This window comes from Netta rufina, assembly GCF_964035555.1.
Source record: "Netta rufina genome assembly, chromosome: 19".
NCBI classification, from domain to species: Eukaryota; Metazoa; Chordata; class Aves; order Anseriformes; family Anatidae; genus Netta; species Netta rufina.
In genome coordinates this window covers 10,045,832-10,073,260 of record NC_140143.1, presented here as the reverse complement: position 1 = coordinate 10,073,260, position 27,429 = coordinate 10,045,832, and the positions used below count along the sequence as shown (strand labels likewise).

At 57.2% G+C, this 27,429-nt stretch overlaps 1 protein-coding gene across 1 annotated transcript; it reads right to left on the bottom strand.

Annotated features, from left to right (window-relative positions):
* Positions 1 to 2,219: 2,219 nt before the first annotated feature.
* On the bottom strand, positions 2,220 to 25,765 carry LOC311216916 (heparan sulfate glucosamine 3-O-sulfotransferase 3B1-like; the record flags this gene model as incomplete). The annotated part of the gene is given in 3 exon segments (XM_084298555.1): positions 2,220 to 2,838; positions 25,337 to 25,570; positions 25,572 to 25,765. Coding segments are annotated over 3 exon segments (1,047 nt in total).
* Positions 25,766 to 27,429: the final 1,664 nt, after the last annotated feature.

The window sequence follows — 27,429 nt, the reverse complement described above, 5'->3', positions numbered from 1 at the left end:
CATAAATTAATGTAACAATGTGAAGGAAAAACAAAAATGGGAAAAAAAATGGAAAAAAAAAAAAAAGAAGAAGAAAAAAAGAACTTCTAATCACACCTCCAAGCTTAACTTAAAAAAAAAAAAAAAAAAGATAAGTTTTGTTTTGTTTTGTTTTTTAATGATGACAATAGAACTGATTCCAGTATTAGCAACCAGATGTACGCCACGGGGAATTCACCTTTCTTGTCACATTGTTAGGTAAGGCCTTTATATTAGATGAAGTCTGCTACAGACTTCATTACAAAGGCCTAACGATTTGCTTAAGGTTACAAGAGTTATTATTCACCCTCTGTGTTTCTACTCTCCAACAAGATTGCTTCATGAGAGCTTTTTGCAGCAGGGCTTGATTATACAAATTAAGCCCATGCTCCGCCATACAGCTGAGGAAGGCATCAGGACATGAAGAAGCTGTTTCCAGGAAGAGAGAGGGGATGCTCAATGGTCCAGCATTAAACACCAGGCACGCACACGTGCCCCAGAGGGATCCATGGGCAAGGAAGCCATCAAAGTGGTGACTGCGTGGAAGGACGTGGCCAGCGCAGCCACAGCTGGGAGCTCGCCCCGGGCTCGTGGAGAGGACGAGCGTCTTCCACACGTTGCATAGTAGGAAGACTGAGGGTTTGAGAACCCCAAGTCACTCTTTTCCACCAGGAAGCATTTACTTAGCACCCCACCCAAGCCCTGCAGCACCTTCCCCTGGGCCACCCAGCACCGCAGGGTTTTGTGATGTGCTGGTGTATCCATCACCTGACTGGGGAGCAGGGCCGGGGGCCTGGCTGGGCACCAAAACACCCCAAATGTGCATAGATCCATCCACCACCCTGGGTTCCCAGCTGCGTTTTGGAGGACAGGGTGGTGTGTGTGCTCCCTCAACCTGCGTGGCACAGCAGGTCCCACGCTCATGTTGGTGACCTCCGGCAGCAGGACCGCATCGGTCCTAAAGTGTTGCTTTGGTGCTAGAAATGGCTCGGGGTACAAAGGAGAGGATTCGCCCCACCTTCTTTTTGTAGGAAGACTCGTTTGGAGGCAAAGCCCAAGGAGGAAGCTGATCCAGCTCACAGCAGGTTTACTACGAGGCTCAGCCTCATCGTGCTCAGCATCTCCCATTCCTCCAGGGCACACCGGAGCTCAGCACCCCCCTGTGAGCCCACGCACGCCTCACCAGCACTGCTGGGTGCCGGGTGGGCTGAGCCGAGCCCAGAGCCCTGAGGTTCAACCAAAGCCCCGAAGGGCAGCGCTCTGCCCGCACACCTCTGCAACCACTGGGTCTGCTCCGGGCTGCATGCACCTGAGCAGGACCAGGACCAGACCCAGCCCGGCTCAAAAGAACCTTTTCACCACCAAACAGCCACAGCAAACAGCACCAACGGGCTGGCAGGAGCAAGGAGGCTGCAGAAGTAAATGGACTACCTGGGAAATCTCAGCACGTGCGCAGGCACTGCCGGAGCAACGCCGCCTGCAACCGGCACGGAGCGCGGCACCTACACACACACACACACACATTTTCACATTTGTCCTGCAGTAAAGATTTCAAATGCATAGAGGGGTTGTGGGAAAGAGCCTCCTTGCCACCGGGCAAGGAGAAGCAGGCTGAGGGGCCGGCTCTGCCCACACCACAGGCTCTGGGGCCTCTCTGCAAGGGGCTGTATGGCTTGGGGTGCCCCACGCAGGCACCCGGGCTGCAGGGAGGTGTGCGGCTGCCCCCCGCCCATCCCACAATACCCCTCCGGGACGAGGGAGCAGAGACCGGGACACCGGAATAGGGAAAGCAAGTGTTTATAAAGGCCAGATACCCGTAACAAAAATAAATTTGTGCTTTCCCTCCCCTCCCGCCCTTTCTTTTTTTTTTTCTTTTTTTTTTTTTCGATTTTTTAAATACAAATATTCTTTAGGAAAAATGGAAGCACCGTCTGTTACAAACCAAACCAAAAAGGGGAGAAAATGGGAGGAAAAAAAAAAGAAAGGAGAGACGTATTAGAATTAAACAGGGTGGAATGTTAAACAGGTTACGGGCTACCATTCTAGCCAGTGCGGTTAGGCAGCTTAGTGAATTAATTGCTTAGGAATTAAAAATAAATTATTATAAAATAGATTTCTGTACATTTTACATACATATATATCTCTTTATATACGCAAACCGTGCTGGGCAAGTAATTACAGGGGACTTTCCCACACCAGCCTCAGTCCCAGCCGAAGTCCTGCCCCGTCATCTGGTAGAACTTCATGTTGAAAGGCCGGTAGAAGTCCCGCAGCCTCTGCACCACCTCCTGGTCGATGTCGGGGTGGGTCCTGCCTTTCGTTTTCCCCAGGCAGTGGGGTTTGCTGCTGCCCTCCGCCTTCTTCAGGCAGGGGAAGCCCTTGGTTTTGTTGAAGTAGAAGTGTTTGTCGGTGATGATCCTCTTGAGGCCCAGAAAGTCCTGGACCCTGCCCAGCTCCCCCGCGGGGTCGCTGATCAGCCTCTCCCCGCTGACGAAGAGGATCTGCCCGATGGGGAAGTAGAGGAGCCAGTTCTCCAGGTGCTTGGCGTAGATGCCGATCTGGATGGCGCTCCACGAGGTGTCGATCAGGCCCGTAGTCCTGTTTTTGAAGGTCAGGCTCTCAAAGGTGGGGATATCGGGCTTCTTGGAGAGCGTCTGGGTGTAGTCCGAGATGGCTCTGGTCACGGGGTCCCGCACCACCACGATGAGCTTCGTGCCCTTGGACATGGAGGAGATGCGGGCCGGGGCCTCCTTGGTGACAAAGTAGCTGGGGGTCTTCTCCATGGTGATCTGCCCCTCCAGGGTCCTGGGCATGAGGTCCCTGCAGCAGAACACAACACACGGGTTACAGCAGGGAACAGCAGGGAAAATACACATAATACATGCAAACATGCATACAGATACACACAGATTCACGATTTTCCTCCCTAAAATGCCTGCGTGGGTCATCCGGCTTGTACTGATAAATCCATTTTCCAGTGATTTAGAGGCTGGGGAGGGATTATTATTATTAAAGGCTACTGTTAGAAACCCAACTGAGCAGTCTCCCCGGGCTGGGTGAGTCAGGCCACACGTACGTGGCTGCATGTACCATGCCCGTTCCCAGCTGATGATCCAGCCAGGATGAGTCCACAGCGGCATTTTGCATGGCTCAGGTCAACAGCAGAGAGCTCCCAGCCCAGAGCTCATTTTCCCCACGGTAACGAGAAGAAGGGCTTAGCAGAAGCCAGGAGTTCACCAAAGCACATCCACCCTGCTTTCCCTTAGCATCCCAAACACAACATTTTTCCCAATTCAGGCGAGATGGTGCAATTTGTCCCCAGCATGTGCCTAGCTTGTCACCTAGCTACCTTGGTCCCCTACACCCAGCAGAGTATTTCCCTAACAAGCACAAGAAGGAGCATCAAGAGCTGCTGGTGGCATCTTCAGCATGTCCCAGTCCTGCACCCAGTGAGGACAACCTCTCCCCTCTCTCCTCCACCGCCACGCTGGCTGGGATACGGCACATGAGCATGGAAAACTCAGCTCCCAGGCAGGATGCAACCTCACAAAACACCCTTGAAGCCCAAATCCTTGAGCAATCCCACCACATTGCCCTGGCTATTTGTAATTAACCACACGGGGAAAAACTGGAGATCTTGCAGAAATGGTGGAAGTGGCTCAAAGCAAAAAGTAATTTTTTCCTAACAGCCATGGACAAGCCTAAATATTTTAGACCTTCTGCCAGTTCTTTCCCTTTATACCCAATGGGGCTCATTTGCTGTGAGCCGGTTCAAAAAGGCAAGAGGGGAGTTTGTCACAAAATTAAAGCTATAAAACTTGATTAAGTTCTCAAAGCATCCACCCATCGCAGAGAAACGACCGGTGAGCGTGTGAGCTGCCAGCCTGGAGGAGCGTTTCCCCCGCCCATGCTGCACACAGCCACCGCTTGTTCCCCTTTGCTTAATAAGAAGCCAAGGGGGAAGAAATGTGACCCATCTGATCTGATGGCAAATAATAGGAAAATCCAGAATGAGTGGTTTGATTGAACCATAAAGTGTTGTGTGCCTATTAAATTTAGACAGTAGCCGTTCACACACTGGCTATTTGATGCAGATTGTGCCTGGCATTCTGCTTCATCTCCTGGCAGTACCTTCACACCGTGTCCCTACTGACAAGGGCTGGGTGACCACACACACCTCCAGCCCCCACATCGTGCAGGAGGGGAGCTCTGTGCAGCCCAGACCCCCCCCCATTCGGCACAGGCCCCTGGTGGGCGATGAGCCCCGCACCAGCTCCACCTGGGTGACCGGGAGAGGCGGTGGTGGACCCCAAGCAAAGGGGCCCCAGGGGCAGCAGCATCCCCTAGAGCTGCTGTTTCACACAACGCAGAGCATCACACACAGACACAACTCGTGTCCGGTCCACCCGGCTCCTGGGGTGTGAGAGCTTCTGGAAACCGGGAGCTGGCGCCCGCTGGCAAGCGGTGACTGAAATAAAACTGACAGATCCCTCAGCTTTCTGGAGAATTTGGCAAACTGGTCGCGCCTTCAGAGAGCGCCAGTCATTAATGTTCAGAGAGCAACTCTTAAATCTAACGTGGGCTGGCGTGGATTTTGACAGACTCCTCATTACGCCGTGTCTCTTTTTATGGCCACATTAAATCTGAGTGGTACATCCTGCGCTGGCCACCGAGCACTCCCCAGCTTGATTTAAGGGGTTGGTGTCAACCTGTGAAGTCCTTCAGGGCTTGGGACCTGCCAGGAGAGGGAAACGCTCCCCAGGACGTGCCCAGGACACTCAGGCTGCACCGAAGCCCTTAGCAGCAGCAGGTCCATCGTACAGGGCCCGGACATCGCCACCGACTTCCCCTCCAGGGCTGCTGCAACCAGCATTTACCAGGCTCCTGGGAATGATGCAAGGCTTAGTTTTTTTTTTTCTCCTTGCACAAGAGAGGCCTTGGGTAGGGCTGGGCCCCAGAGCCCTGGGAAAGAGGAGGAAATTGCTGGGGGTGGAGGTGCGGAGTCAGGCGATCTGGTTGGGAAACTCTTAATTAGCGCTTCGGGAACCCAGAGGAGCCAGAAGTGGAAGTCAGGAGGGAGCAGCTCCTCGTCTGGGAGGCATCCACTGGTGGCAGTTCCCTCGCAGAGCCACCAGCACCTGAAGCCCTGCTCCTGATCCGTGCCTGAGGCCAACCAAGGGGTCTTGTTGCAGAAAGCTGAGCACACTCGGTTCTGTCCATCCCCAGCCCTCCCACAAGTGGGGTTTTTGGAGAGGAGCTGAATTCCTGGCACGTGCAGAACATCTCGCTGCTGACCCAGCAGGGCGAGAGAAGCCAAAGCACACTGACGCTGCTACCGCCCTCCGGCCAGCATGGGTTAGGGGAGCAGGGATAGAAACGGGGCCTTCAACCCCAAACCAAGAACAGGATCCATCACACCCGGCCCCTCCAGCACTCCCCTTCCTCCACCCAGAGGTGCGGGGCAGAGCCCCCTGTTAAGGTCCTGGGGGCTCTCGGGCACTGCCTTGCTGGAAACGTGGCTGCACAACAACAGAGAGCAGAGAGCGAAGCCAAATGCTGTGACCCGTGGACGCGGTTTGAACACCTGACAGCGTCACATCCAGGAAAGCAAAGTTTCACTGCACGGGCCTGCCTGCAGCACGGAGCTTTCCCAGGGCTGCCGAAATCTCCCACAGAGGCAGCACCCGTCCTGCTGGCAGCCAGAGACAGCAGAGCCTCGGGGACAGGAGGAGCGGGAAGGTTTTGCTGCTCTGAACTCACGCAGGCGGAAAAGTCACCACGAGGGGATTGTTCCCAGTCACACCACACCTGGAGAAGGGCAAAATTGGAGAATTTGGAGAATGGAGAAGGGCAGAGCACTGCACTCTGGCACAACGTGCACACTGCAGGCAGTGCTGGGAGCAGGAGCAGGAGCAGGAGCAGGCTCCAGCCCGCAACGTGTCTGCTCCTGAGGCTGCCAGACACCAGGGGCAGCGCCAAAGGGAGGGGAACACGGAGCTGTAAGGGCTGGAGGAGCTGCAGCCACGGAGAGAAGGGCAGGATCAGCAAGATCCCAGCACGGTGCAGGACCCCCAGGGCAGCTCCTGAGCGCTGCGGGGCCCCTGCTTTCCACCCTGCTTTCCACGGAGGCTTCACAGACACGTCACAGACCTGGCGGCTTCGTGGTGCAAGGCAGGGGTGCCGAGACGCAGCCGCTGTCTGTACGGGAGAGGAAAGGGAGGCGAGGAGGGAGTCGGGCTGTGGGAAGCGGCCACCTGAGCGCAGACAAAGCTGCGGCACCAGCCGGGACGGCGCTGGATGGAGACGAGCTGCAGCAGATAGCAGGGTGGAAAATGAAGGCGGCATGAGAAGCTTGGCACGCCGTCCCTCCTGCCTTGTTATCCTCCTGCCTTCTGGCAATCTGGGATTCAAAAACCTCTGGAGCCAGCGCGTGCACCCGAATCATCCTGTTTCATATTGACTGGGAACTGTCTGAGCCTTTTAAGCCCTTTCAGCCTTGAGAACATCCCACAGCAGAGAGTCCCAGAGCCCTGCCTTTGAACCCTCTCCCTGCGTCCCCGCTTGGGAAGGGACGAGCTGCTGCTCTGTGGGCACAGGAGAGGAATGCCAGGGTGCCAGGCACCAAACCCCCACACCCCTGAGCACCACACACAGCACCTGAGGTCCCAGGGAAGGACGGAGAGGCGGGGGGATCATGGCCATGAACTGCCCCCAGGCAGGGAGCAGAGCCCCTCACTCCAAACACACCGAGACAGAGGAAAAGCTTCTCCCCTAATGAGTATTTCCCCCGCAAAGCCTGCACCCTTCGTAGGCGCAGTGATAGGCTTAGCCTAAAGATGGATTGGCCTACTTTACCTATTAACCACTTAGGGTAACCCAATAAAGGCTCTCCCCATTCAAACACCCCTAATCCCCAGCCCTGCGCAGCTCCGAAGCCCGCAGTAGGACGGGATGCTAAAATACACCCTGCTGGCTCGGAGGGGCTCGGGGCGGGGGGGGAGGATTTGTAATTTTTTAAGTGCAAACTTCCCTAATGTGAAAACCGGACCCAGGGCAAGCTGAATTTACAGCGTGGGGATGACAGGTGGCCCCGGGGTAATCCAATCCTGCAGCCTAATGCCCTCGGTGGCAGCTTTGGTCTGCGCAGAGGGGCTGCGGGCTAATCTGCGGCCGCCTCGCCGCCGGCGGCAGGTAGGACAGACGGGCAGGAAGGACAGACGGATGTACGGGACAGACCGCAGCCTCCCGGGGAGGGGAGCAGCACCCCAGGGGATGCACTGGAGCCCAGCAGGACCGGCAGCATCGCCCAACTGGGAATCCCACCGCGGGGAGGGATGGCCGCTCCCCTATACCCGCCCGCATGGCAGTGAGCCACCTCCGCTACCTGTGGGCATGGCTATGGCTGCTTGTGCCCCCAGGGATGTCTGCCACCTCCTGCCACCCAAAAAAAAACGCTGTGGGGGCTGTTGGAGCCCCAGGCCCCAAGGTGTGGCCGTGCTGGCCCAGCCTGGGGGCAGAGGTGGCCCCCCAGCCACCTGCCCGTATGGAGGTCACCGTCAGGCCGCCCAGCAGGGACCCGGTGAGCCCAGGTGCTCCTGCCCCCAGCCACAAGTCCCGGAGCCAAGCGGATTATGATTTCTCCTCCCTGGGGAGGGATTGGGGCTGGGTCCGTCCTTTGTGCTACCCAGGAACCGGAGGTGCCCTCGCAGCATCGCTCTGGGAGCCGCGTGGATGCTGCGCTTGGCAAGGAAGCGAGCGCTGCCCCAAACCTCCCTGGCACAGGAGCCACCCTCCCCCAAAACAGTGCTCACAGCACCCCAGCGAAACAAAGCTGGGGGCAGAGGGGAGGTGCAAGGCTCCCTGTGCACCGGTAGGGTTCAAATGGGGGTGCCCCAAGCTGCAGCGAAGGCTCGCTCTGGTCTCAAACCACCCCCAGACCCCTGAGCTGCCTCAGTTTCCCTCTGCAAGGACAACAAAACCTCACTCCAGAGGGCGAGGGCTAGCTGTGCGCAGGGAATTCTAAACCCATGAGAAGCATCGTAAAATTTAGGACAGATCACCAACATTTCGGGATGCCAAAAAGCTCCCTGCAGGCTCCAGGGCAGACCAGGCAGCATCTGCACAAGCCCTGTGGCAGATACAGCGGGAACAGCTTTTTGTGCAGGATTTTTAGGCTTTCCCCCACAACTGTGCCTTAGAAGCAAGGAAAATAGAGGAAAGGTGGGGAAGAGAAGCAAGTCAAGCTATTTTGGACACCAGCCACGTTTACACCGAGCTCAGCCCTGTAATCCAGGAGCGTTTGCTTGGCCGCACAGCGGTGCGCAGGCAGAGCAGCCAGCCTATTTCTGGCCACGCTCTACCCAAATTCCTGACTGGTGTTTCGAGAAAAGAAAAAGTCATTTCTTCCCAGAAAACCAAAATTTGGAAAGCTGACAGTTTCTGGGGAAAGTGCCCCCAGATTCTCGCAACAGGCAGTCTGAAAAACCACACGGATTAGTCCGAAAGCGTATGGCAAGAAAGGTGAGCAGAAATGGAAAAAGCGAGCACAAAAACTCTTCTCTCAGCCTGGAGGGAGATTTTTAGCCCCCAGGTGAGGTGAGCAGCCGAGGCAGCCCAGCACACACGGAGGGACAATTTGGAGCAACTGATGAACCTGGCGTGGCTTTTGTCACTTTTCTAACTTGTGGGTTGCCTGGGATGCTGAAAGCAAACGAGCCTGATGGTACCAGATCAGAAAATCTTTACAGAAACGAATACAGAAGATGAGGCAAGACGAAGCCTCCCACGCTGATGCTCTGCAGCCCATGCACGCTGTCCCATCCCATCCCTGTTCCCCAGGGCTCTTCGGGTCCCTGGCCCTGCTCAGCTCGGGGTCCCCCAAAGCCCCATCCTGTCTGCCTGCTGCCTTGAATCAAACACACTTTTGAGAAGGGCTTCACTGCCGTTCCCCTTGCCATTCCCATTTTCTATCCCCCTGCTTCTCAGCTCCCTATAAATAAATAAATTTAGGCCAAGTGAGATCGGTCAGAGCTGCAGATGGGCAGGAAGGGACGGGCTGGCAGCGAGCAGCTCTGCCTGCCACCGCTCTGCCAGGGTGACACTCGGTTGGTGCACGTCTCTGAGGCAGCACGAGGCTGTCGGACAGCAGGACAAACACAAAAAAATGTGAGCGGGGCAAGGATTGCGCTAACACTGCCGGCTTCATTCCCTGTCAGCACCCGATAGCAAGCGAAGGTCTGGGAAGCAAAAACCCAGAGCATCACCAGCATCGCGTCCCAGGACCACCACACTGGACCTGTCCCGGTCCCATTCTGCCCCTCTCAGCAGCAGCAGAACCGCTCCCGTCCCAGTCCCATGGGGATGTAGCACGGGAGGGCTCCGAAGGCTCCGTCCCCAGCTCCCTCCGTGGGTACCGCAGCACCCGGACACCATCGGCTGGTATTTACCCCCGGCTTTCAACCAGCTTTGTGGAGCTTAAACTATGCACCGCTATCTCCGTTATCGCTGGACAGCAAACCCCCTCGTACTGGTTACGAGAAAGCAAACGCCGAAAGGAGCAGGATTATCGTGAGGCTCCTTAAAGCCCAGGCTGAGCTTTGCAGCAGATAGGAACAGCGCCGAGATAAGAGCCTGGTCCCGAGCACACCGGGGCAAACAGCAGGGCTGAGCCTCCCCACAAGTCTGAGCCTTTATGGCTGCTTTTCCCTAAAGCTGGACCATAAAACCATCAAGCCCCAGAAATACTGCTCTAAAGCAAGGACCTGACAAGCCCGGGGAAAGAACGGAGGAGTAATAAAGCCTTTTAATGGCATCACGGAGCCTGCCACCGGCAGCGAGGCGCGCTGGCTTCGACACTTGGCTTGCTGGTGCCAGCAGATCCGTCCGGGAAAGGAGGAAGATGATGAGGAGGAAGAAACCAAGAGAGGAGAGGCAACAGCAAATGCCTGTTCAAGGCCAGGAGCACTTGCTGCTTTCTTAGTTGACACATCTGATTTTTCTTAGCCCGATTTCCCCATCTCGGGCTGCCCTGTCCTCCCACCGAGGACCGGTACGGTAGCACGCGGCCTCTCCTCTTTTTATTAGCAGCGGTGAGAGCAACATGTGCGCCTTTGTCTCGAGCGGGGAGCCCGATGTTTGGGTTGGCAAATTATACAACAATAAAAGGGAACGGCTGGGGAGCAGCCCCGGCCTTTTTGAAAGGGGTGTAACTCTATCCAGCTCCCTCAAACACTCGCCACGACGCTTACACAAACCAGATGATGGGAATTAATGAACTTCGGGGGTGAGGAAGGGGGAGATGAAGAAGGGAAAGGGGAAAATAATACGTGGGCATGAAAGCTGTGGTTTTTCTCACCCTCCTCGCTCCCTGCCCTCAGATCTCTCAGGTCCCCGTCACCTGTTGCAGACTTTGGGCAGTAGGGGAGCAGAGGAAGGCAGCAGCACGTGAAGGCTCCCCAGCGAGGAGCTCCTTCCATGGGCTCTGACGGGATGGAAAGGTGGCGTCCTCACGTCCTGGTGTCCACCACCACCTGGGAACAGACTCCAGCCACGGAGTCTGACCTCAGTTCCTTCGATGAGGATGAAAAACCCCAACAAATGCTGGGGAGAAGGGGGAAGAGGGGCACCAGCAGCTGGTCCTTCCCACTGCGTGCAGGCAGAGCCCCAAGGAGGGGATAGGGCAATGCGGCCACACCGTACAGCTGAAGACTACAGGGGAGGGAATAACCCAGAGCAGCACTGCTCCTGGGCTGGGCAAAGCCACTGTTGGCTCTAACCATGGCCACGGGAGGGCTCGGGCAGCCCCCAAGCAGTGCTCCTGCCTCCACCAAGTTCAGCTCAGGACCCTCCTGGCCCTGGAGCGGTTTGTCTGTGCTTTGGCAGCTCCCTCACCCATCTCACAGACTTGCAGGGAGCACAGCCCGCCCCAGCTCCTTGCTCGCTCGTGGTGCACCAGCACCTGGCCTCGTGCCCCAGCCCTGCATCCCGCTGACAAACGCTCCCCAAGAACTTTCCCTCCGCCTTTGCTGGAGCCAGGCGAGATATTCATCAAGTCCACCAGTTCATTATACAGGTTCTGCTCTTTATGTAAACAGCAAAGCCTCTTTCTGTCCCCCCGTCGTACTTAAAAGCTCTGGACTTCCACTAAATAATGATCTTCGCTGAGGGGAGAGGGGCGGCGCTTTACATATCAAAGGGCTGCTTTGGAGGGATTTACAATAATTTAAGATGAAGTGGTAAATATTCCATTCACTTCACTTTATCTCCAGTAATAATTATAATCCTATTAGCGAAGTCCCAAGAAAGTGATTGCATTATCAGCTAGCGAGCATCTATGTGGGTTTCTTGGAGGGGGAAGGCCATAGGCAGGGAGAGGAGAAAAAGCAACAAAAGATGCGATTGCCAGCACCTCCCTCCCCCCAGCAGGATTTGGTCTCCATTGTCCCGATGCTTCAATGAGTGCTTTGCTCTGAAAATAAGAGCTTTTGAGTGCAGAAAGGGGGTGGGGCTGCAATGAGCATCTTACTCCTCCCGGTCAAGCCCGGTCCCTTTCAGGGCCACCAGGTCCCCCCGCTGCCGCCCCGGGCACAAAGGGCTCTGGTTCCTCTTCCTGGCGGGCACGGCGCCCCCATTAAAAGCTAATTGCTGTTTCTGGGTGAGTTCTTCAGAATATCGCACAGCAGCACCGGACTTCGCTGCCCACTGCTCGAGTCATGTGAGATTAGAGTAATCTGTCTCCATTTCAAAAAAAAAAAAAAGAAAAAGAAAACCACTGTTTTTGTTTAAAAGAAGAGCAGGGAGGGGGCAGCTCTGTGAAACACGTGATTTAAGGGGGGAAAACAACCCCAAACCCAGCAGGAAACACGACTGAGCTAACTGGCAAACTGGGACTGGGGCTTTATTGCAGCAGAGCACAGGCCAGCTGCCCCCGGCCAAGCATTTTACTCCTGCGTGACGTTCCCTCCAGGTACACCCCACCAAAAGGTTTAACTGCGATTTATCCCAGCTCTAGTGCTCCAACTGCACCCCCGCAGCCTCCTTCCCTCTCCTCGGGCACCACGAGGCCTCCCTGCCTCCACCAGCAGCTCCTGCACCCAGCGCACGGGGGGCTCAGGTCCGCAGCCCAAGAGAGCCGTGCAGGCACAGGTCTGGAACAAGCCAAGGCTACTTTCATGGTGTCCAGGAGCCCAGGGCAAAGCAGCAGTTACATTTCCTTCTATAAATTAGGCAAAAAGGGAGGAAAAGGAGGCAGGGTTTGAGGCATCTGCAGAGTTTCAGCACTCCCAACACGCTCCCTGGGCAAGGTAAATTCTCCCAGCTGCCTGGCTTCTGGCTCTTATACTGCATGAACCTAGAGGACCAGCCATTTCCCTTCCCTCAGAGATTCACAGCCCTGAGTTGCGTTATGTTTACTGAGCCTATGCGACCTAAAGGTTCAGTAGATCCACTCATATATTCACAGCAACACAGCGATGCTCCTGGAGCACCTCGCAGGGACCGCTGGTCTAACACAGCCTGGTGCCACGACGCTGCCGTGAGCTCAACATCTGGGCAGCACAGATTCCCCCCGTCCGTGGGACACCCTCTCCTCATTCCTGGAGAAGCACGTCCCTGCAGCAAAGGAATCAAACTCCACCGGGTTAAGCCCCACGCACATGAGGATTTTGGGGAACACGGTTTGTTGGCTTTCAGCTGGTGTCCCTGAACCCCCAGGTCTTTCAGGAATTTGATGTCCAACCCAAGCAGCACGGTGGCTAACAGCAGCTGAACATCCCAGCACCAGCAGCAGAGCAGAGCATCCTCCTGGCCGCCCCAAAGGGACACGCTGCAGGGCCAGATCCCGAGACTTGCCCCCAGCATGGGGCCTCCCATCCCCTGCTAGGACACCTGGAGGAATTCCCTATCCCCACCACATCCCTGTAACCCCGTAAGCCCATGGGAGGTCATTGACCAGCCTCATCCCTAAAGGCTTTCTCCAGGGGCCTGTCATGCTGGTGGTGGGGAGCCCAGCGAGCAGAGCACGTCTTGTTTTGGACCCAAGAGGTGTGGTTTGTGTATTTAATGCAGGAGAAAAGGGTCACTTCATGTAACCCCCCATCACTTGTAGGGCCGCTACACACCATGGCAGCATTTCTGCAGGCACACTGCAACAGGGAGAGCTCCCCCAGAACAGAAGAGCTCAGTTCAAGGGAAGCAACGCCTGCGTGGGTCCATCTTAGGGCGGCACTCTGTAGGGTTTATGTGGAGATGGATTTTTATGCTTGTAAATCCACAGGGGAAGCCAACGCTTCTGCACCCCTTCCCTCTCCCTGGAACAGCCAGGGCACCACGTTTCACCTGCTCTGAATTCGCTACAGAGAGGAAAAAAACTAAAGGCCAGAAAGCACAGAGCCACCCCCTAACTAAACGCGGCACAAGTCAACAGCCCCCAGACAAAACCAACGCAGCGAGATATGGGCAGGACCCGCGCTCCCCTCTCGCCACGTTCATAAATCACAGCCCCGCTGAGAGGTCTTTTGTGTTTCTCCCCCAAGACCTAAATTAATGCCCTAATGTGCGTGCCTGCACAGGCAGGTAACAAGTCACACCGATAATGCTGCCTTTTGTTCGGCGCCCGTGCGAGCGGCCTCCCATTTGCACAGGGAGGGCTCTCCTGGCCTCCTCCACACACACAGCCCCCGTGAAGCCCAGCCCTCCTGTGATTAGGAGCAAAGCCCCCGATAAAGCCCCTTGCTGCCCGGGAGGCACCCTCAGTGATCCGTCCCTCTGTGGGGTGGGCAAAAAGCCCCGAAAGGGACAGGTGATGGTGGCAGCTGTGTGAGCTCTGCTCCTCTTCCTCACCATGGGGGCTGCAGAGCAGAGAAAGGAGAGGAGAAACTGCTCTGTTCATCCAGAGCTCTCCTCCAGGCACAGGGAGTCCTTGGAGCATCCTCCACAGAGCAGCTCGGCCCCTGTGCAGCCTGCAGGAGTGTAGCTCTTGGGGTGGCAAGGCCAGGACAGGCTTCAGAGCAGCCTGAGGACAGATATACATCTGCCTAAAGGGCTGCAGGTCTTTAAAAAGCCACACGACATCTCCAGGAATCCACCTTCTGTGCCTAATGGGATACTGTGGGCAAAAAAGTAAGTGACCAGCACTGTCTGAACAGTAGAGGTCTTGGAAACAACAGCTCACAAAGCAGCCAGCTTTCCATTTGCACCATCAACCCTTGAAAGAGTTATTTTTTCTGTCCTTTTTGCTATGAGCCATGTACGTATGCATGCTCATAACATGGTCCGAGTGATGCTGGGAAGCTGCTGCCAGCCCCCAGCTGTGTGCCTCTGATGGTTCTTCAGCAGCACCTGAACCACATGCGGGTGGCACTGGGGATCACCCACAATTGCTTCAAGGGAACGGGACTGCTTCAAAGGTAACAGGACCCCCTGTGACCGTCAGAGGACAGGTTACCATCCCGGTGTTACTGCAGCGATGAACAAACTCAAAGAGCAGTTACACAGGACGGTGCCAACCAAGCAAGCACACCCCACACACACAGGCCCAGCTCTCCTGCTCCCTGCTGTCCAGCAGCAGCTCACATTTCTAACACGTTTTGACATCCTCACAGGATGGCGCAGACCTGCTCCAAACCATTTCTACCTTACAGCAGATGGGGACAGGGCAGTACGGGCCCCCCAGCTCCAGCTGGCCCTGTCGAGTCCTTCAGGAACCCTAAATTGGTTTAGGCTTACTCCACACCGAGCCACCCGAGCCATTTCCCGAGGTCTCCAGCCTCCATCCCAGCCCAAGCAGCTGTTCTGTTCCTCACTAAAGGAGGTGAGGCTTGCAGCGGGCACAGGGCAGGTGGCACCGACGTGACCGCAGCCGGCAGCCATCTGGCCACGGGCCTGGCCTGCGCAGCCCACCTCAGGGCGAGCTGTGTGTGCCACCCGCCGAACAGCAGGCCTGGATCACACCGGTGATCCTCTCAGCACTGATCCCTAAACGCATCTGAACACAAATGGGATTGCTGCCTCACCTCGTTCCTTAATGGATTTGCCATGACAGCCATTAAGGTGTAGCCGGGGCCTGGGAGATGAAGCAGTTGTAAACAGAGCAGGCTGTGAGGGACAACACGTGTCCGAGATGGGATCCTCCTCCCACAGCGTCTCCAGTCGGGCCAGTGGGGCCCTCCTCAGTGCCTCCCCACCCCTCTCACCCCTCACAGCAAACACCGGAGACAGACAATGAAATTAAATTCCAGGCTGAAAGAGGAACGTGCCCACGGAGGCAATGGAGGCGGCGGTGCCGCTGTGCCACGAGGTGGGTCCCGGTGGCGCTGCGGAGCCCAGGGCAGAGCAGAAGGAAACACAAACAGCCCTGGGAAGGAGAGAGATTCCCAGCGGAGCAGGGAGACAGGCTCCAATTAGGGGAACAAGAAGGAGCAGGTCTGGCTGCAGCCGCCCCTCCTGCCCCAGTCATTACGTGGGATGGAGATTGGTCACCAGCAGGCAGCCAAGCGCAGTCGAGAGCTCCTTAAAGAGCAGACTCAGCTGGTGGAGATGCTCTGCTGCAAGTACAGCAGACGCAAAGCACTACTTCTAATTAAAAAGGTATTCCCATAATTAGAGACTGCGCGTTGCCATACCGATAATTTGATCTCGTCCAACACACTCGCTCGGGCTGGGTTTGGGAGGGTTCTCCCTGCTGAGAGCTCGGTCCTTGCCTCGTAACCCTGCCGGCTTCACACCCTGCTGGCTCTGAGGGCAGGTTTGCAGCTACGGTGGCAACCAGAGAGGACCTCGTGGGGCAGAATCACCACGCCAAAACCCAACATCTGCCTCCAGCATTCCTGAAAGGAGCAGGTCCACCCCAGCAGCAAGGTCCTGGAGAAATGCATGCACAAACCAACCCCAGCCCTTGCTGCTAGGAGCCCATCTCCTTCCAAAGCCGGCTGCAGGGCCGAATTATCCCCCGGTCCACCAGCCCCTCGGCACAAAGAGCCCAGTGGGCTGGTATGCTGAGGCCTTGGAGCACAACCCAAGTGAAATGACTTTTCCCTGAACACCGAGGAGTCTGAATGGGCACCATTGTCATTCAGATGAAACCGAGTGTCAGATTAACAAATCAATGGGCATAAGAGATATAAAATGGGTTACCATTGAAGTCTTTCAAATACCCAAACATATGGATGAACCAAATGTGAATTGTAATTGACTCACCCGCACCTTTGATCTCTACACCCTTGGGTTCCCAAAGAGACAGCCGGGCCCCCTCGGACCAGGACTGAAGTAATTCGGGACTCCATTGTGAGCCCTCACAAAGCCCCTTCTCGCTGCCTCCAGCTCCTGGAGGTAGACACAGCCCGGTGCCTGCCAACTGAGACAAGCCACTTCTGGCCCAGAGAGCCACGGAGCTGGGGAAGGGCAACCTCAGCACCCAAATGCAACCTCTCACGTGGAGCCCGTCACCTCGAGCACCTCTTCCCACCAGCCCTGGTGGTGGCCACCAGCACAGGGGTCCACGTAGTCGTGCACTAGTAGGTGCCGCGGTGCAGCAGCAGAAGGGAAGCAAGGCGTGCAGTGATGCTGCTGCCCTACTCCTGGAGCCGGCTGTGGGGCCTGGTGGGGTTTTTTGAGGATTCCCCTATACAAAGCCAAGGATCAGACTCGGTGGACGTGTGTGGTGTACTCATGTTCTTCAAAACCCAGCCTGATCTGCACGTGCTGAAAGCTGCTCTGCTCTTCTCCAACTGTCTCGGCGCCTGACAGCACAGACGGCCTCAGCCTGATGAAGAGATACAGCTTTTAGTTTTCCTGGGATGTTTCTGCAGCGCCATCAAAAGTAACCCGCAGTATGAACTCAGCCTTATCCCTAAATGTTTACTTTTGGGGTTTTCGATGAGTTTTGCCCCTTTTTGGATAGATGTAAGGGTTTAAAAATAAAAAGAGCATCGGTTTTGATACTGTCCGAATTTCAGCCCTGCTGGAGTCACCCAGCAAGCACTTGTTTGGCTCCAGTTTCATGCCTCGTTACAAACTTCAGGTTGCTGTAGCTTTTCCAGGAAACCCAGCCTGGCTCACTCCTCCACCTCCACACCCCACGGAAACCAGCTTTCCACGGAGCACTTCTCCCATCACCACAGGGAGAAATAAAAACTTATGCAAGTGGGTTATTGCTGCACTGAGCCTCGCAGCAACAGGAGTCCTGCAACGCCTGTTGCTGAAGGCGAATCCCCGAATCCCTGCATCCTTCCCAGTACCAGGCATGGATGGGGAAGGCAGAGATGCCGCACACATCCCTTCCTCCAGCACCACAAGAAGACTGGGATCGATGGGGGAACTGGGCAAGGCGGGGAGCCCAGGAGCAGGCAGGCTTGGCTCTGCCCCCATGGTTTTTCGGCTCAGCCCCAGGCCTGCAGCTGCTCACCACAACTGGTGACCTGCGCTGGGACGGCCGAGCGTGACAACTGCAGGGCTCGCCGCGGAGAAACCGAGCGAGGCAACAGCCATGGCGAGGAAGGCGGGCGAGAGGAAACTCCTGCGCTCCTAATCTGCTTTAGGACCGCGTGAGCTCGCTGTTTATATATAGCTTAATTAATTATTACACTGCATTTAGCAGCCTGACCTTGAAACCGTCTCTGGGGGGAGCCACGGTGCAGCGAGGGCGGGTGGCCGAGGCGTCGGGGTGCGCCGAGACACCGGGCCGGGCCGCTCCTCCCCGCGCCGAGCTGGCCGGGCAGCGCCGCGCCAGCCTGTAATTAAGAGGCTTCGGAGCAGACAGCAGCTCCCGGCCCCTCTCAGCTCGCAGCAAACCCAGCGTGAAACACTAACCTGCTATTCCACTTCTGCTTTGGCACGGCCCGTATCTTCTCCCGAGGTTTCGCTCGCTGCTCAGCACCCCCTGGCAGCTACTCCCTCCGCTTTACAGAACTCCATGCAGACAGCCCAGGGCTTGTTAGATAGCAGAGCTGCTGAGGAGGGAATTTAAAGAACAGGAACAACTCCACGCTTTGCATTAAGCTGCAACAAGCTTGTGCATGGCCCTGGGGAAGGCGGCAGGAGGTGGGATCTGCTGATCCCTCTCTGTCCCCATCCATCTCCTCGAGCAGGGCGATGCTCTGGCTGCTTGGCTGTTGCGTGGCTCAGCTCGCAGTGATGCCACCCAGAGCCACGACGATGCCAGGGCAAACGCTCGGGGATGTTCAGATGCTCACAAACCCATTTGGGCTCCAATCTGTGGGCACTCAGGGGTCAGGCACTGTGTTGAGCATCCTCTGCACAAGGACATGGGGCAGGGGGAGCTGCTGGGGCCCCTGCAGCTCCTCCAGCCTCACGAACGAGCCAGCTCAGGACACCGCTGGCACTGACGGGCTGTGACACACCTGCTGTTTACTCCAACACCTCCCGCGCTCCTTCCAAGCCTAATACATCTTTAAAATATAAGCTGTGTGAGTGCCAGAGCTGCAGGCAGTGCCAGTTTTTAAACAAACATTTAATAGCCCGATGAAGAGGCAGGGAACTTGATGAACACAGCGCCGGGGTTTTGTCCTCCCCCTAGTGACGGGAAGGTCTCGGCAGCGCCGGGCTCAGCCCCCTGCACATCAACACGAGGAACCCCAAATCCTGCTGCGATCCCAACCTCAGCACCGTGCCAACATGCTCTGCTTTTCCTGCCTTCAGCCGTCCTCCCACCACCTCTCAGCACTTCTCCAATGACTTCCTCCGCCTCCACCAGCGCGCCGCCGGCTGTCCCGTTTTCCAACACGTTTGGGTTCGGTACCTCGGAGGGGCTGGAACACAGAGCTGCTTTCTGGGGGCTTTAGCAACGTTAATCACTGGGATGGATTTTGCCCAAGAGGACGCATGTGCTGCTGGAGAAATGTTTTCTGAATTCGCCATCGCATGGATGCACGCCGGGGGCCTGATCCTGTTTGGACAGCATTGAACACAGGGAAATTTCAAAGCCCAGCTCCTGCAGAGCAGCAGCTCCTGCCCAGGCCACCAGCACAGGGCTGAGGTCCCATCCCCTCCCCAGAGCCAGATCCAGGCAGGAGAAGCACACTTTGTACCAGGATCAGCATTCCCACACCAGCTGTACTCGGTGCCACAGGACCACTGCTGCAGCAGCGCAGGATTTGCCCTCGCATTCACATTCAGCAAGGGATGTATAAAATATGTACGTCCTCCTATAACGCTGTGCACAGGCACAGAAAATAAAATCCCATGCACGATCCTTGCTCTCTGCTCACACAGGCAGGAACGGGCCTGCCAGCCCCCAGGAGAGGCTCCTGTGCACCACAGGGCACTGCAGTGGGTTTTCAGAAGCCCCCACAGCACCCCCTGCACTGGCTGGCTGGGTTACAGCCCTGACCTCGTGAATTTTAGCAGCAAGGTGGCTGCAGAGTGGCCCCAGGCTGGCCTTGTGAGTGGGAACCACTGGCCCAAGCTGTAGGAAGTCACCTGGAGAACAGGGGTAACCGGCTGGCACAAAATCATTTTGGGGTCAGATGCCCCACTGCCGTGATGCCCTTAAAGGCAGTGCTCAGTGTCCCTCAGCAGGGATGTTCCCATCTCCATCCCTTTTCTGTAGGAGAGGAGAAAACCAAACAGAGTCTGAACAAGACTGGTTCCAGGGCACTTCTGAGGAGGATTTAGCAGAACACACCATTTTTCTCTAAGTCACGTTCTCCCCTTCCCTGCTGCCCACCACGTGACGGGGCACCACCACGCTCACGTACAACAGCAGAAATACCAAGTGCAACATTCAGTTACTTGAAGTCAGCGTGAGGTCTTCTTGCCAGCACTTTCACATCTATTTTCCTCAAACTCTCCGACCAGCAGCACCAAAATCCCCTGCCACCCAAACCTCCGAGCCTCTCCACACAACTCCTGAAGGAGCCCGGGCGCCGGCAGGGCCGGGACACCAGATTTGGGACGGCAGCCATCGAGGAGGCCGGCTCACAGCGCCCCGCACAAGCACAGCGCACACAACCCCGCAGCACCCCACGTTCTCCTCCTTGGTCCTCAGCTGTTACAAAGCGCAGAAGCCACCCCAGGGAACGTTTGAAGCCAACGTGGCACCAGCAGCCGTCGTCTCCCTCCTGTGACCTTCTCAGACCGAGCTCCGCGGCACATCGCACCCCACAGGCAGGAGGAGCTCAGAGGGACCCTTTGGTGCCCCACGGCAGCAACCCCAACGGCGACCAGCATCACCCCCAGCCCCACACTGACCCCACGGATGAATTTCCCCACCGGAGCCCTCCTCCCCTTCATGTTAGCCCGGACGAGGGCCGCATTGACTCAGCCGCCTCCCGGCCGCCGCTGGTGACAGCCGCCGGGCCGCTCTCCTCTCCGCCGCGCTCAGCGTTGCTCACGAGCTAATTAAGAAACTCCCCACCAGCTGCTGAAAGCCCTGAAATTGCACTGGCGTGGGCAAGCCCGGCACACTCATCGGCAGCAAGCCCCAACCCGGCGCAGCACTTAGTCACTCGCAGCCGAGGCAGAGGCGTCCCCTCCGGTCACTGCCCACGTGGTGACAACAGGTAGCACCGATAGCCCCTGACCCCCTAATTACAGCGCTGCACTAACGAGCCCTGCTGTTTGTTGTTGGAGCCCACGTGTGAAGTGTCCCTGCACCGCCCCGGCCCATTCATTATCCCCGTGACCCATTGATCACCCACGGTCACACCGGCAGAAGAGGTGAACGCTGGCGCTGAAAGATCACTTAATTAGGCTTCTTGCCACTCGGGATGGATTAATAGCACCGAATCCAGGCTCGGGCAGACGGAGCAGTTTAGCAAGCGAGGCCTGACGGGGAGACAAGTTCAGGACCTGGGCAGGTCTGAGACGCAGCTCGGAAGAACGGCAGTTTAGGTTGAGTTTTTACAGCCACCACATCTGGGGCTCGCTGGATGCTTTTAAAAGCACAGCCTCGACTGGAAGCGCCCAGAGGTATCCAAAGCACAGCACGTTACAGAGATCTGCCCACTTGAACGAGAAAAAAAATAACCTAAAACTCCCCAGGCCGGAGCCCAGCCCGCGGGTTTTTCTTCCCACCATTCTCATGCCAAGAAGGAGCCGAGCGCTCCCCGGCACGGCGCTGCGCTAACACGATTAGCCAAGCAGATCCACCAGCCAAATAAGTCACCCCCAACGCATGGCCAACGTTGAAAAGTTCAGCAGCTCAACAGGTGAGGCCATGAAACCCGATCGCGGCAGACAATGTCGTCCCCCCCAGCGTCGTGCTGGGAAGAACTTGTCACGTGCGTCATATCGGGCAACATGCTTGAAACGGAGCGGCGCGCTGAAACCCCAGCAACACGAATAATCTTTGCCATCTGTTTGAACAACTCAACCCTCCTCAGATCTGGAGGAATGAGCCCATGCAAACACAAGGGCCTTGCTGACTGATTATAGCAGCCCAGCCCTTCTTTTTTGGGGCCGTTTGCTTCCGAACTTGGCCCGGCGACCAAAGGCGACGGCGGTGGGAGCGGCCGAGGGGGCACAGCCAGCCCCGCTCCTGGGCACGAGGCAAGGGGGACCACGAAAAGTCAGCAGGGCACAACGCACGGCCAACAGTTGTTTTTTTTCTATGATATATTTTTACCTCAAGTAGATAAAATCTCAACGGGACGCTGCTTGGCAAAGCCACCCTGGAGAACACGACTGTCCCTTGGGACGCGCTGGTTCCAACCGCGTGTGGCTCCTGGGAGCGCGCTGGAGGAACCGCTCCTCACTCAGCCACGGGGGCTTTACGTGGAGCTCCCCTGGGAGAAGCGGGCCTGGTCCCGAGCTTCCTGGGGCCAAGGAGCTGCGGGACACCCCGCAGAAACAAAGCGGGGAGCTTACAAATACCGGGCTGTGGTGGGACAGCGGGGTGGCTGCAAAGCGTGGTGGCAAGCGGGATGCGGGTGTTTGACTTGCTGCCACTGTAAATTTGGGATTTTTACAGCCAAACACAGGGGGTAAAATTCTGCCTCGCTCACGATTTACCCTCAGTTTAGCAGAGCTTTCACCCCTCCGAGCCATCCGCTGCCTTATCCTTGCTCCGCTCCCAGCAACGCCCTGCTCAGCCCCACCCTGGGGCTAAAAGGAGGCTCCTGGGGGGAAAAAACAAATACAAAAACAAATACAAAAACAAAACCCCCAAAATACAACAAATAAGGACATTTTCCCTTTCTTCAACAATTGCCACGAAGCAGCAATTTGCACTTTAAGGTCCCCTCTGCTTATTTAGCTGGTTGGGGAGTGTAAGAAACGCATGCCTGAAGCTGCTCACTGCTCGCAGCCGGGCCTGATCCTGCTGACCCTACCCAGCTGGGCGTTTCGGCACAGAGAAAGAAGGAAAAAAAAAGGAAAAAGAAAAAAAAAAAAAAAAAAGAGAGAAAGCAGTCTGCGCCCTGCAGCCGGCGTGCCCGGGGGTCCTGGCGGAGGGCGCAGACTGGTCGATAAATCAGCGAGGGGGAGCGGGGCTGGGAACGCTCAGCCGCGGCAGGACCGGGTGCCACAGCCCATCGGGCCCTAAGTGAGAAATAAAGGAAAAAAAAAAAGCCTAAACACGTAACCCTAATGACACCGTGTTTTTTTTTTTCCGTACATTAATTACAGGACAAAAGGCTTTCATGTCCCGACTGTATTAAAAGCGCATCGTTATTGCGCGAAACGGGAAGAGATGCAAAGGAAAGCCGAACGAGCGACTTCCCAGGCTGGGGAGAAGCAAATCCCCCCCCCAGCCCCTCCAGCAGCTTCCAGGGGCTGTCGGGGGCCGCTCGCCCGCCCGGACGGGCACACACGCGGCTGAGCTGCCGCAGCCCCGCTGCTGCGCAGGGAAACTTCGTGAGTGCCCCAGATCCCGGGCGCTACTTACAATTAGTTTGCAGTAGGGGCTGGATCCCTTTCTCCTCTGTCATGGTAAATATTTTCCCTGCAAGCAGTTAACATGCTGCATTCATTACCGGGGGGGCAACCCCGCAACGTGCAGACCGAAGTTGTTTCCATTGGATTCGCAGCTAACTCGCTATCGAAAATCTATTTCAGTTTTACTTCTTCTCCCTCTGCTTTTTAGGAACAGCGGTCAGCACCCCCTGATGCCGTTTTGCCTTCCAAACAAATGGGAAGAAAACAAATTCTGCTTTAAACTCCTCCACTTAACGGCAAATGGAGCAAGGAAAAAAAGTTTGCAGTCCCTCATTTGAAAGTTACTGTACGTGAAAGCTGTAGCACGGCGCAGCACTTACAGCGCTGTGGGTAGTCACAAATACCCCCGAAAACAAGTTTTCATCAAGCCCCACGAGCAAATTTGAGATGATTCTGTCTCTCATAAATCTGCAGAAACTTTCCTTTGGGATACTTCGTTGCAGGGCAGCAACAACTTTTTAAAGAGAAAAAAAAATGCAAAACAAAAAAAAAAAACAAAAAAAAAAAACAACCCAAGAAAACCTCCCAGCAAATCTGACCAGATTTAACTAAATGCCTGTGGAATAAAATCTCCTTTCCATAAGGTGTGGGTCAAAACTTGCATCTTCATCTTTTCAAAGCCAGGCAATGGGGTTAAACTGCAACAACCGGGCACTCACACTGCCCCAGGTCCAAAGTTCAGCCCAGCCAATTTGTGCAAAAGCATCTGAAAAACGGGGACAAGGCTCGCCCAGTGCGGTGCACGGCCACTGGCACGGCAGATATTTTACAGCATTTTTTTTTATCGAATTTTATTGGGCCATTAATAAGCAAACACAAACGCCTCTCCTTATTGCCATTAAGATAATAAATAAAAGCCTCACTGGGGCTCGTGGAAATCGGCGTGCTCTCGAGGAGCGCGGAGGAGCCGATTCACTGGAGGCAGGAGGAGTTTGGGGCTGGGCAGCGCCCGATTTCTAACGCTGAAATTCAGAGAAACAAACTCCTGTGCTTAATTCAAAGCAAAGCTAGAAATAACGCGAGCACTCGTCCGTTGATTTGAGCCAATTCCTCTCCCCGTGTGTTGGGCACTGAGACATTTATTGAGCCTCCCTCGCTCCCCGACCCCGGTGCCGGCTGAGCGCCGGGGGCTCGGACCCGAGGAGCGGCCAGGTTTCGGGGCGAGCAGCCCTCCACAGAGCCTCTGCTCAGCCCTGGGGCTGGGGAAATTGGGCCCGTGCTGCTCCAGTCGGGGCAGCTGAGCCCGAGAAGGGGTTTAGGAAGTTAAGGGCAACTTCGATGGCAGCTCCTCCGAATGTAAGCGCGAGGGGTGCCCTCCGCACGGGGACTGGCGGCCGCTGCGCCTGGGCCAACAGATTGGTGCCATCGTGAGCGTTATTCCCTCCTTCTCCCCTTCCACCTCCTTCTTGTAAAAGATTAATCAACCATTTTACGGTCTAATTTAGGTGCCTAATTAAAAACAGAGTTCAACACCTACAACACCATTTCGCTAATAAACCCTGACAGCTCCTCAGCTCTGCAGCACACAAGCCCTCCTTTCAAAACCATTTTTGCAGGGAAATATTTTTTTCCCAAACGCACCGAGATTTTCCCTGCGGCTGCTCCGGGACGACCCGCCGCATCCTCCACCCAAATCCTCCAATTTCCTAAAACGAAAGCGCTCCCAGGAACGCCTCCTGCCCGGCCAGACCCCAACCCGCACCCCCTGACCACCAGCCGAGGGCTGGCACCGTCCGAAACCCGCGACGAACCCCCGAGGGTGGCAGCTCCTGGGGCTCAGCACCGCTCGGCTGCCACCCGGCCACAAGATTTGGGTCGCTGCTCCCCTACACACAGCCAGCGGAGACCGAATTAAAGCTGAATTAAAGCCGAATTAAAGCCTAATTAAAACACGGAGGCGCCGGGGGGGGACGCGAAGGCGCTGCCGTCGGGGCTGCGCATCCCCCCCGCACCCTGCGGGCTCCCGCACGGGGGCATCTGCGGGAAGCGGTGCCGCGATTTTTGAGCTTTTTAATGTTTTTTATGTTTTTAATACCACTTTTAACGCCTCGCCCGCCGCCGGCCGCTTCCCCGGCCCCTTCTCCTGTCCCCTCTATGAAATTCCCCCCCCCGGGGGTCCCGCCCCGGCCGCGCTCCGAGGGTGCGGGAAACGGAGGCGCCGGCAAATATATAATAAAGATAATTAAAATAATAAAAAATAATAATAAAAAATAAAGCCCCGGGAGCGCAGCGAGACGAGCGGCAGGGAAGGAAAAAAAAAAAAAAAAATTAAAAAAAGCGTTTCTGTGTGATTCCAGGACTGAGCGCGCTGCCAGCGCGAACCGCGCACCGAGGGTAACGGGGCCAGCGGGCTCAGGGCTCTTTTTGGGGTGATTTTGGGGTTTTTCCTGGAGGCGGGGGAGCGATCCCGTGCCGTGCCGTGCCCTACCTGTACCAGGCGAGGCCCCGCTCGTAGTTGCGGTCGAAGAAATGGGGCTCGGCGCCGACGGCGCGCACGTCGGGGTGCACCCGCAGGAACTCCAGCAGCGCCCGCGTCCCCCCCTTCTTCACGCCGATGATGACGGCCTGCGGCAGCCGCTTGCTGCCGGTGCCGTCGGTGAGGCTGGAGATGGGGCGGGCGGCCTCGGGCAGCCCCGGGGGAGGAGGAGGAGGAGGGGGGGGGGGCCGGGCCGCCCCCCGACGGACCCCGCGGCTCCGGGGAGCCCCCGGGGGCCGCCAGCCCGGCGCAGGAGCCGCCGCAGGAGTAGAAGAGGCAGAGCCAGAGGCCGAGCATGGCGCCCAGCAGCAGCAGCCGCCGCCGCAGCACCGAGGGCACCGCGCCGGGCACGTCGAGGCGCCGCTTCAGGGGCTGCCCCATGTGCCCGCGGCCGCGCGCGGCTGCATGGCTGGGGCGGCTCGGCTCGGCTCGGGGCCGCCCGGCTCGGCTCGGATCTGCCCGGCCCGGCCCGGCCTCAGCGCGGCCCCGCGGCCGCCGCCCGCCCGCCCCCTCGGCGCCCCCCGCCCGGCCCCGGCCCCGGCCCCGCTCTCGGCGGCGCCGCCGCGGGCAGCGCGGAGCCAAGGCGGAGGGGCGGGGGACGGGGTAGGGGAGGCGGGTGACGGGCAGAGGGAGCGGCCAATGGGAGCCGCGCTCCGCCGCTTGTCCGGCCCGGCCGCTGGGAGGGAGCGGCCAATGAGAGGGGAGGGGCGGGGAGAGGGGAGGGAGAGGGGGGGAGGACAGGCGCTGATTGGCTGCGGCGCGCTGAGGGGAGCCGCGCCCGGGGCTGCCTCAGGAGCGGCCGCGGTACGGAGCGGGCGGCAGGGCGATAGGCGACACGGCCACGCGCTGTCGCGACAGGCGACGCCCCGCCGGCCCACGCCCGTGCTGCTCGGGTGCTGCCCTCAGCTCCCAAGTCCCCAAACCAACCCCCCTTTGGGTGCTGGGGTCTGCACCGTGCCTCCGCCGCATCTCCAGCCCTGCAGTGGGGGATCCTCCGCCTGCTGAGCGCTGTTCCCCCCGCTGTGACCCCGCAGACCCCAAATTTCGGAGCCCCCCGAGCCCTGCTGTGGGGTGGGGAAACGGCACCCGCCCTGCCCCGGGCTGCTGGCACCCAGCCCTGAAACAGCACCGCGGGGGGGTTCCTCAGGGGCTGTGTCCAAAGAGCTGGGGTCTGCGCCTCGCCTCGTGCTGTAAAACTACAAAAAAAAAAAGGGAGATTTAAGGGGATTTCAGGCCCGACCCCACAGCTGGGCTCCCAGGGCGTGAGATTTCTCCCCGTCCCGGTGCGCCCCCGACCCCCGTGGGGAGCAGCCTGGCCCCAGCAGCCTGGCCGAGACACCCCGAGCCTGGGCTGCCCCTCGGGGCCTTCACACAAGAATGTTAACCAGCTGCCTTTATCCCTGAACAAGATTTAATGACAAAATAGTAAGTTGAATTGCTAGACTAAAGACACGGGTTCAGAGGTCTCTCTACTGTACAGACACAAAGGAGAGCCGTAAGACAGGATGATGCAGTTTGGGATTATGCCTGTCAATCCGCACTGCCCTCGGTTCAGCGCGGCCCCGAGCGCTCGCAGCTGCACAGCTCTGGCTGCTGCGGCCCTCCTGGGGCTCCGCTTCTCCTGCAGGCCCTCGGCCAGGCTGGGATTCACAGGGACCCAGGGCCATCCAGGCTGGGAAAGACCTTCAGGATCACGTCCAACCACCTACCGAGTCCCTCACTAATCACGTCCCCATGTCCCTCACTCCCCTGCGCTCACTGCTGCAGGGACTTCCCAGCTGGGACTTGGGCACTGATGGCACAGGGTGACACTGGGGACATCTCTGCCATCGCCTCCTCCTCCTCCTCCCCAAAGCATTCGGATGTGTGAGAAACAAAGTGGTGTTTCTGCAGAAGGATGTGTTTTTGCAGTGATCGTTTCCCACAGATATGTCTCTTCTGTGGCTTTTTGATGAGCCACCCTTCCGTGGCTCTGTGTTTCATGAAGTCCCTGCCTCTCCACAACCCCCCTGTGAGATTGCTCACCGCCCGTGTGCCGGGAGCAG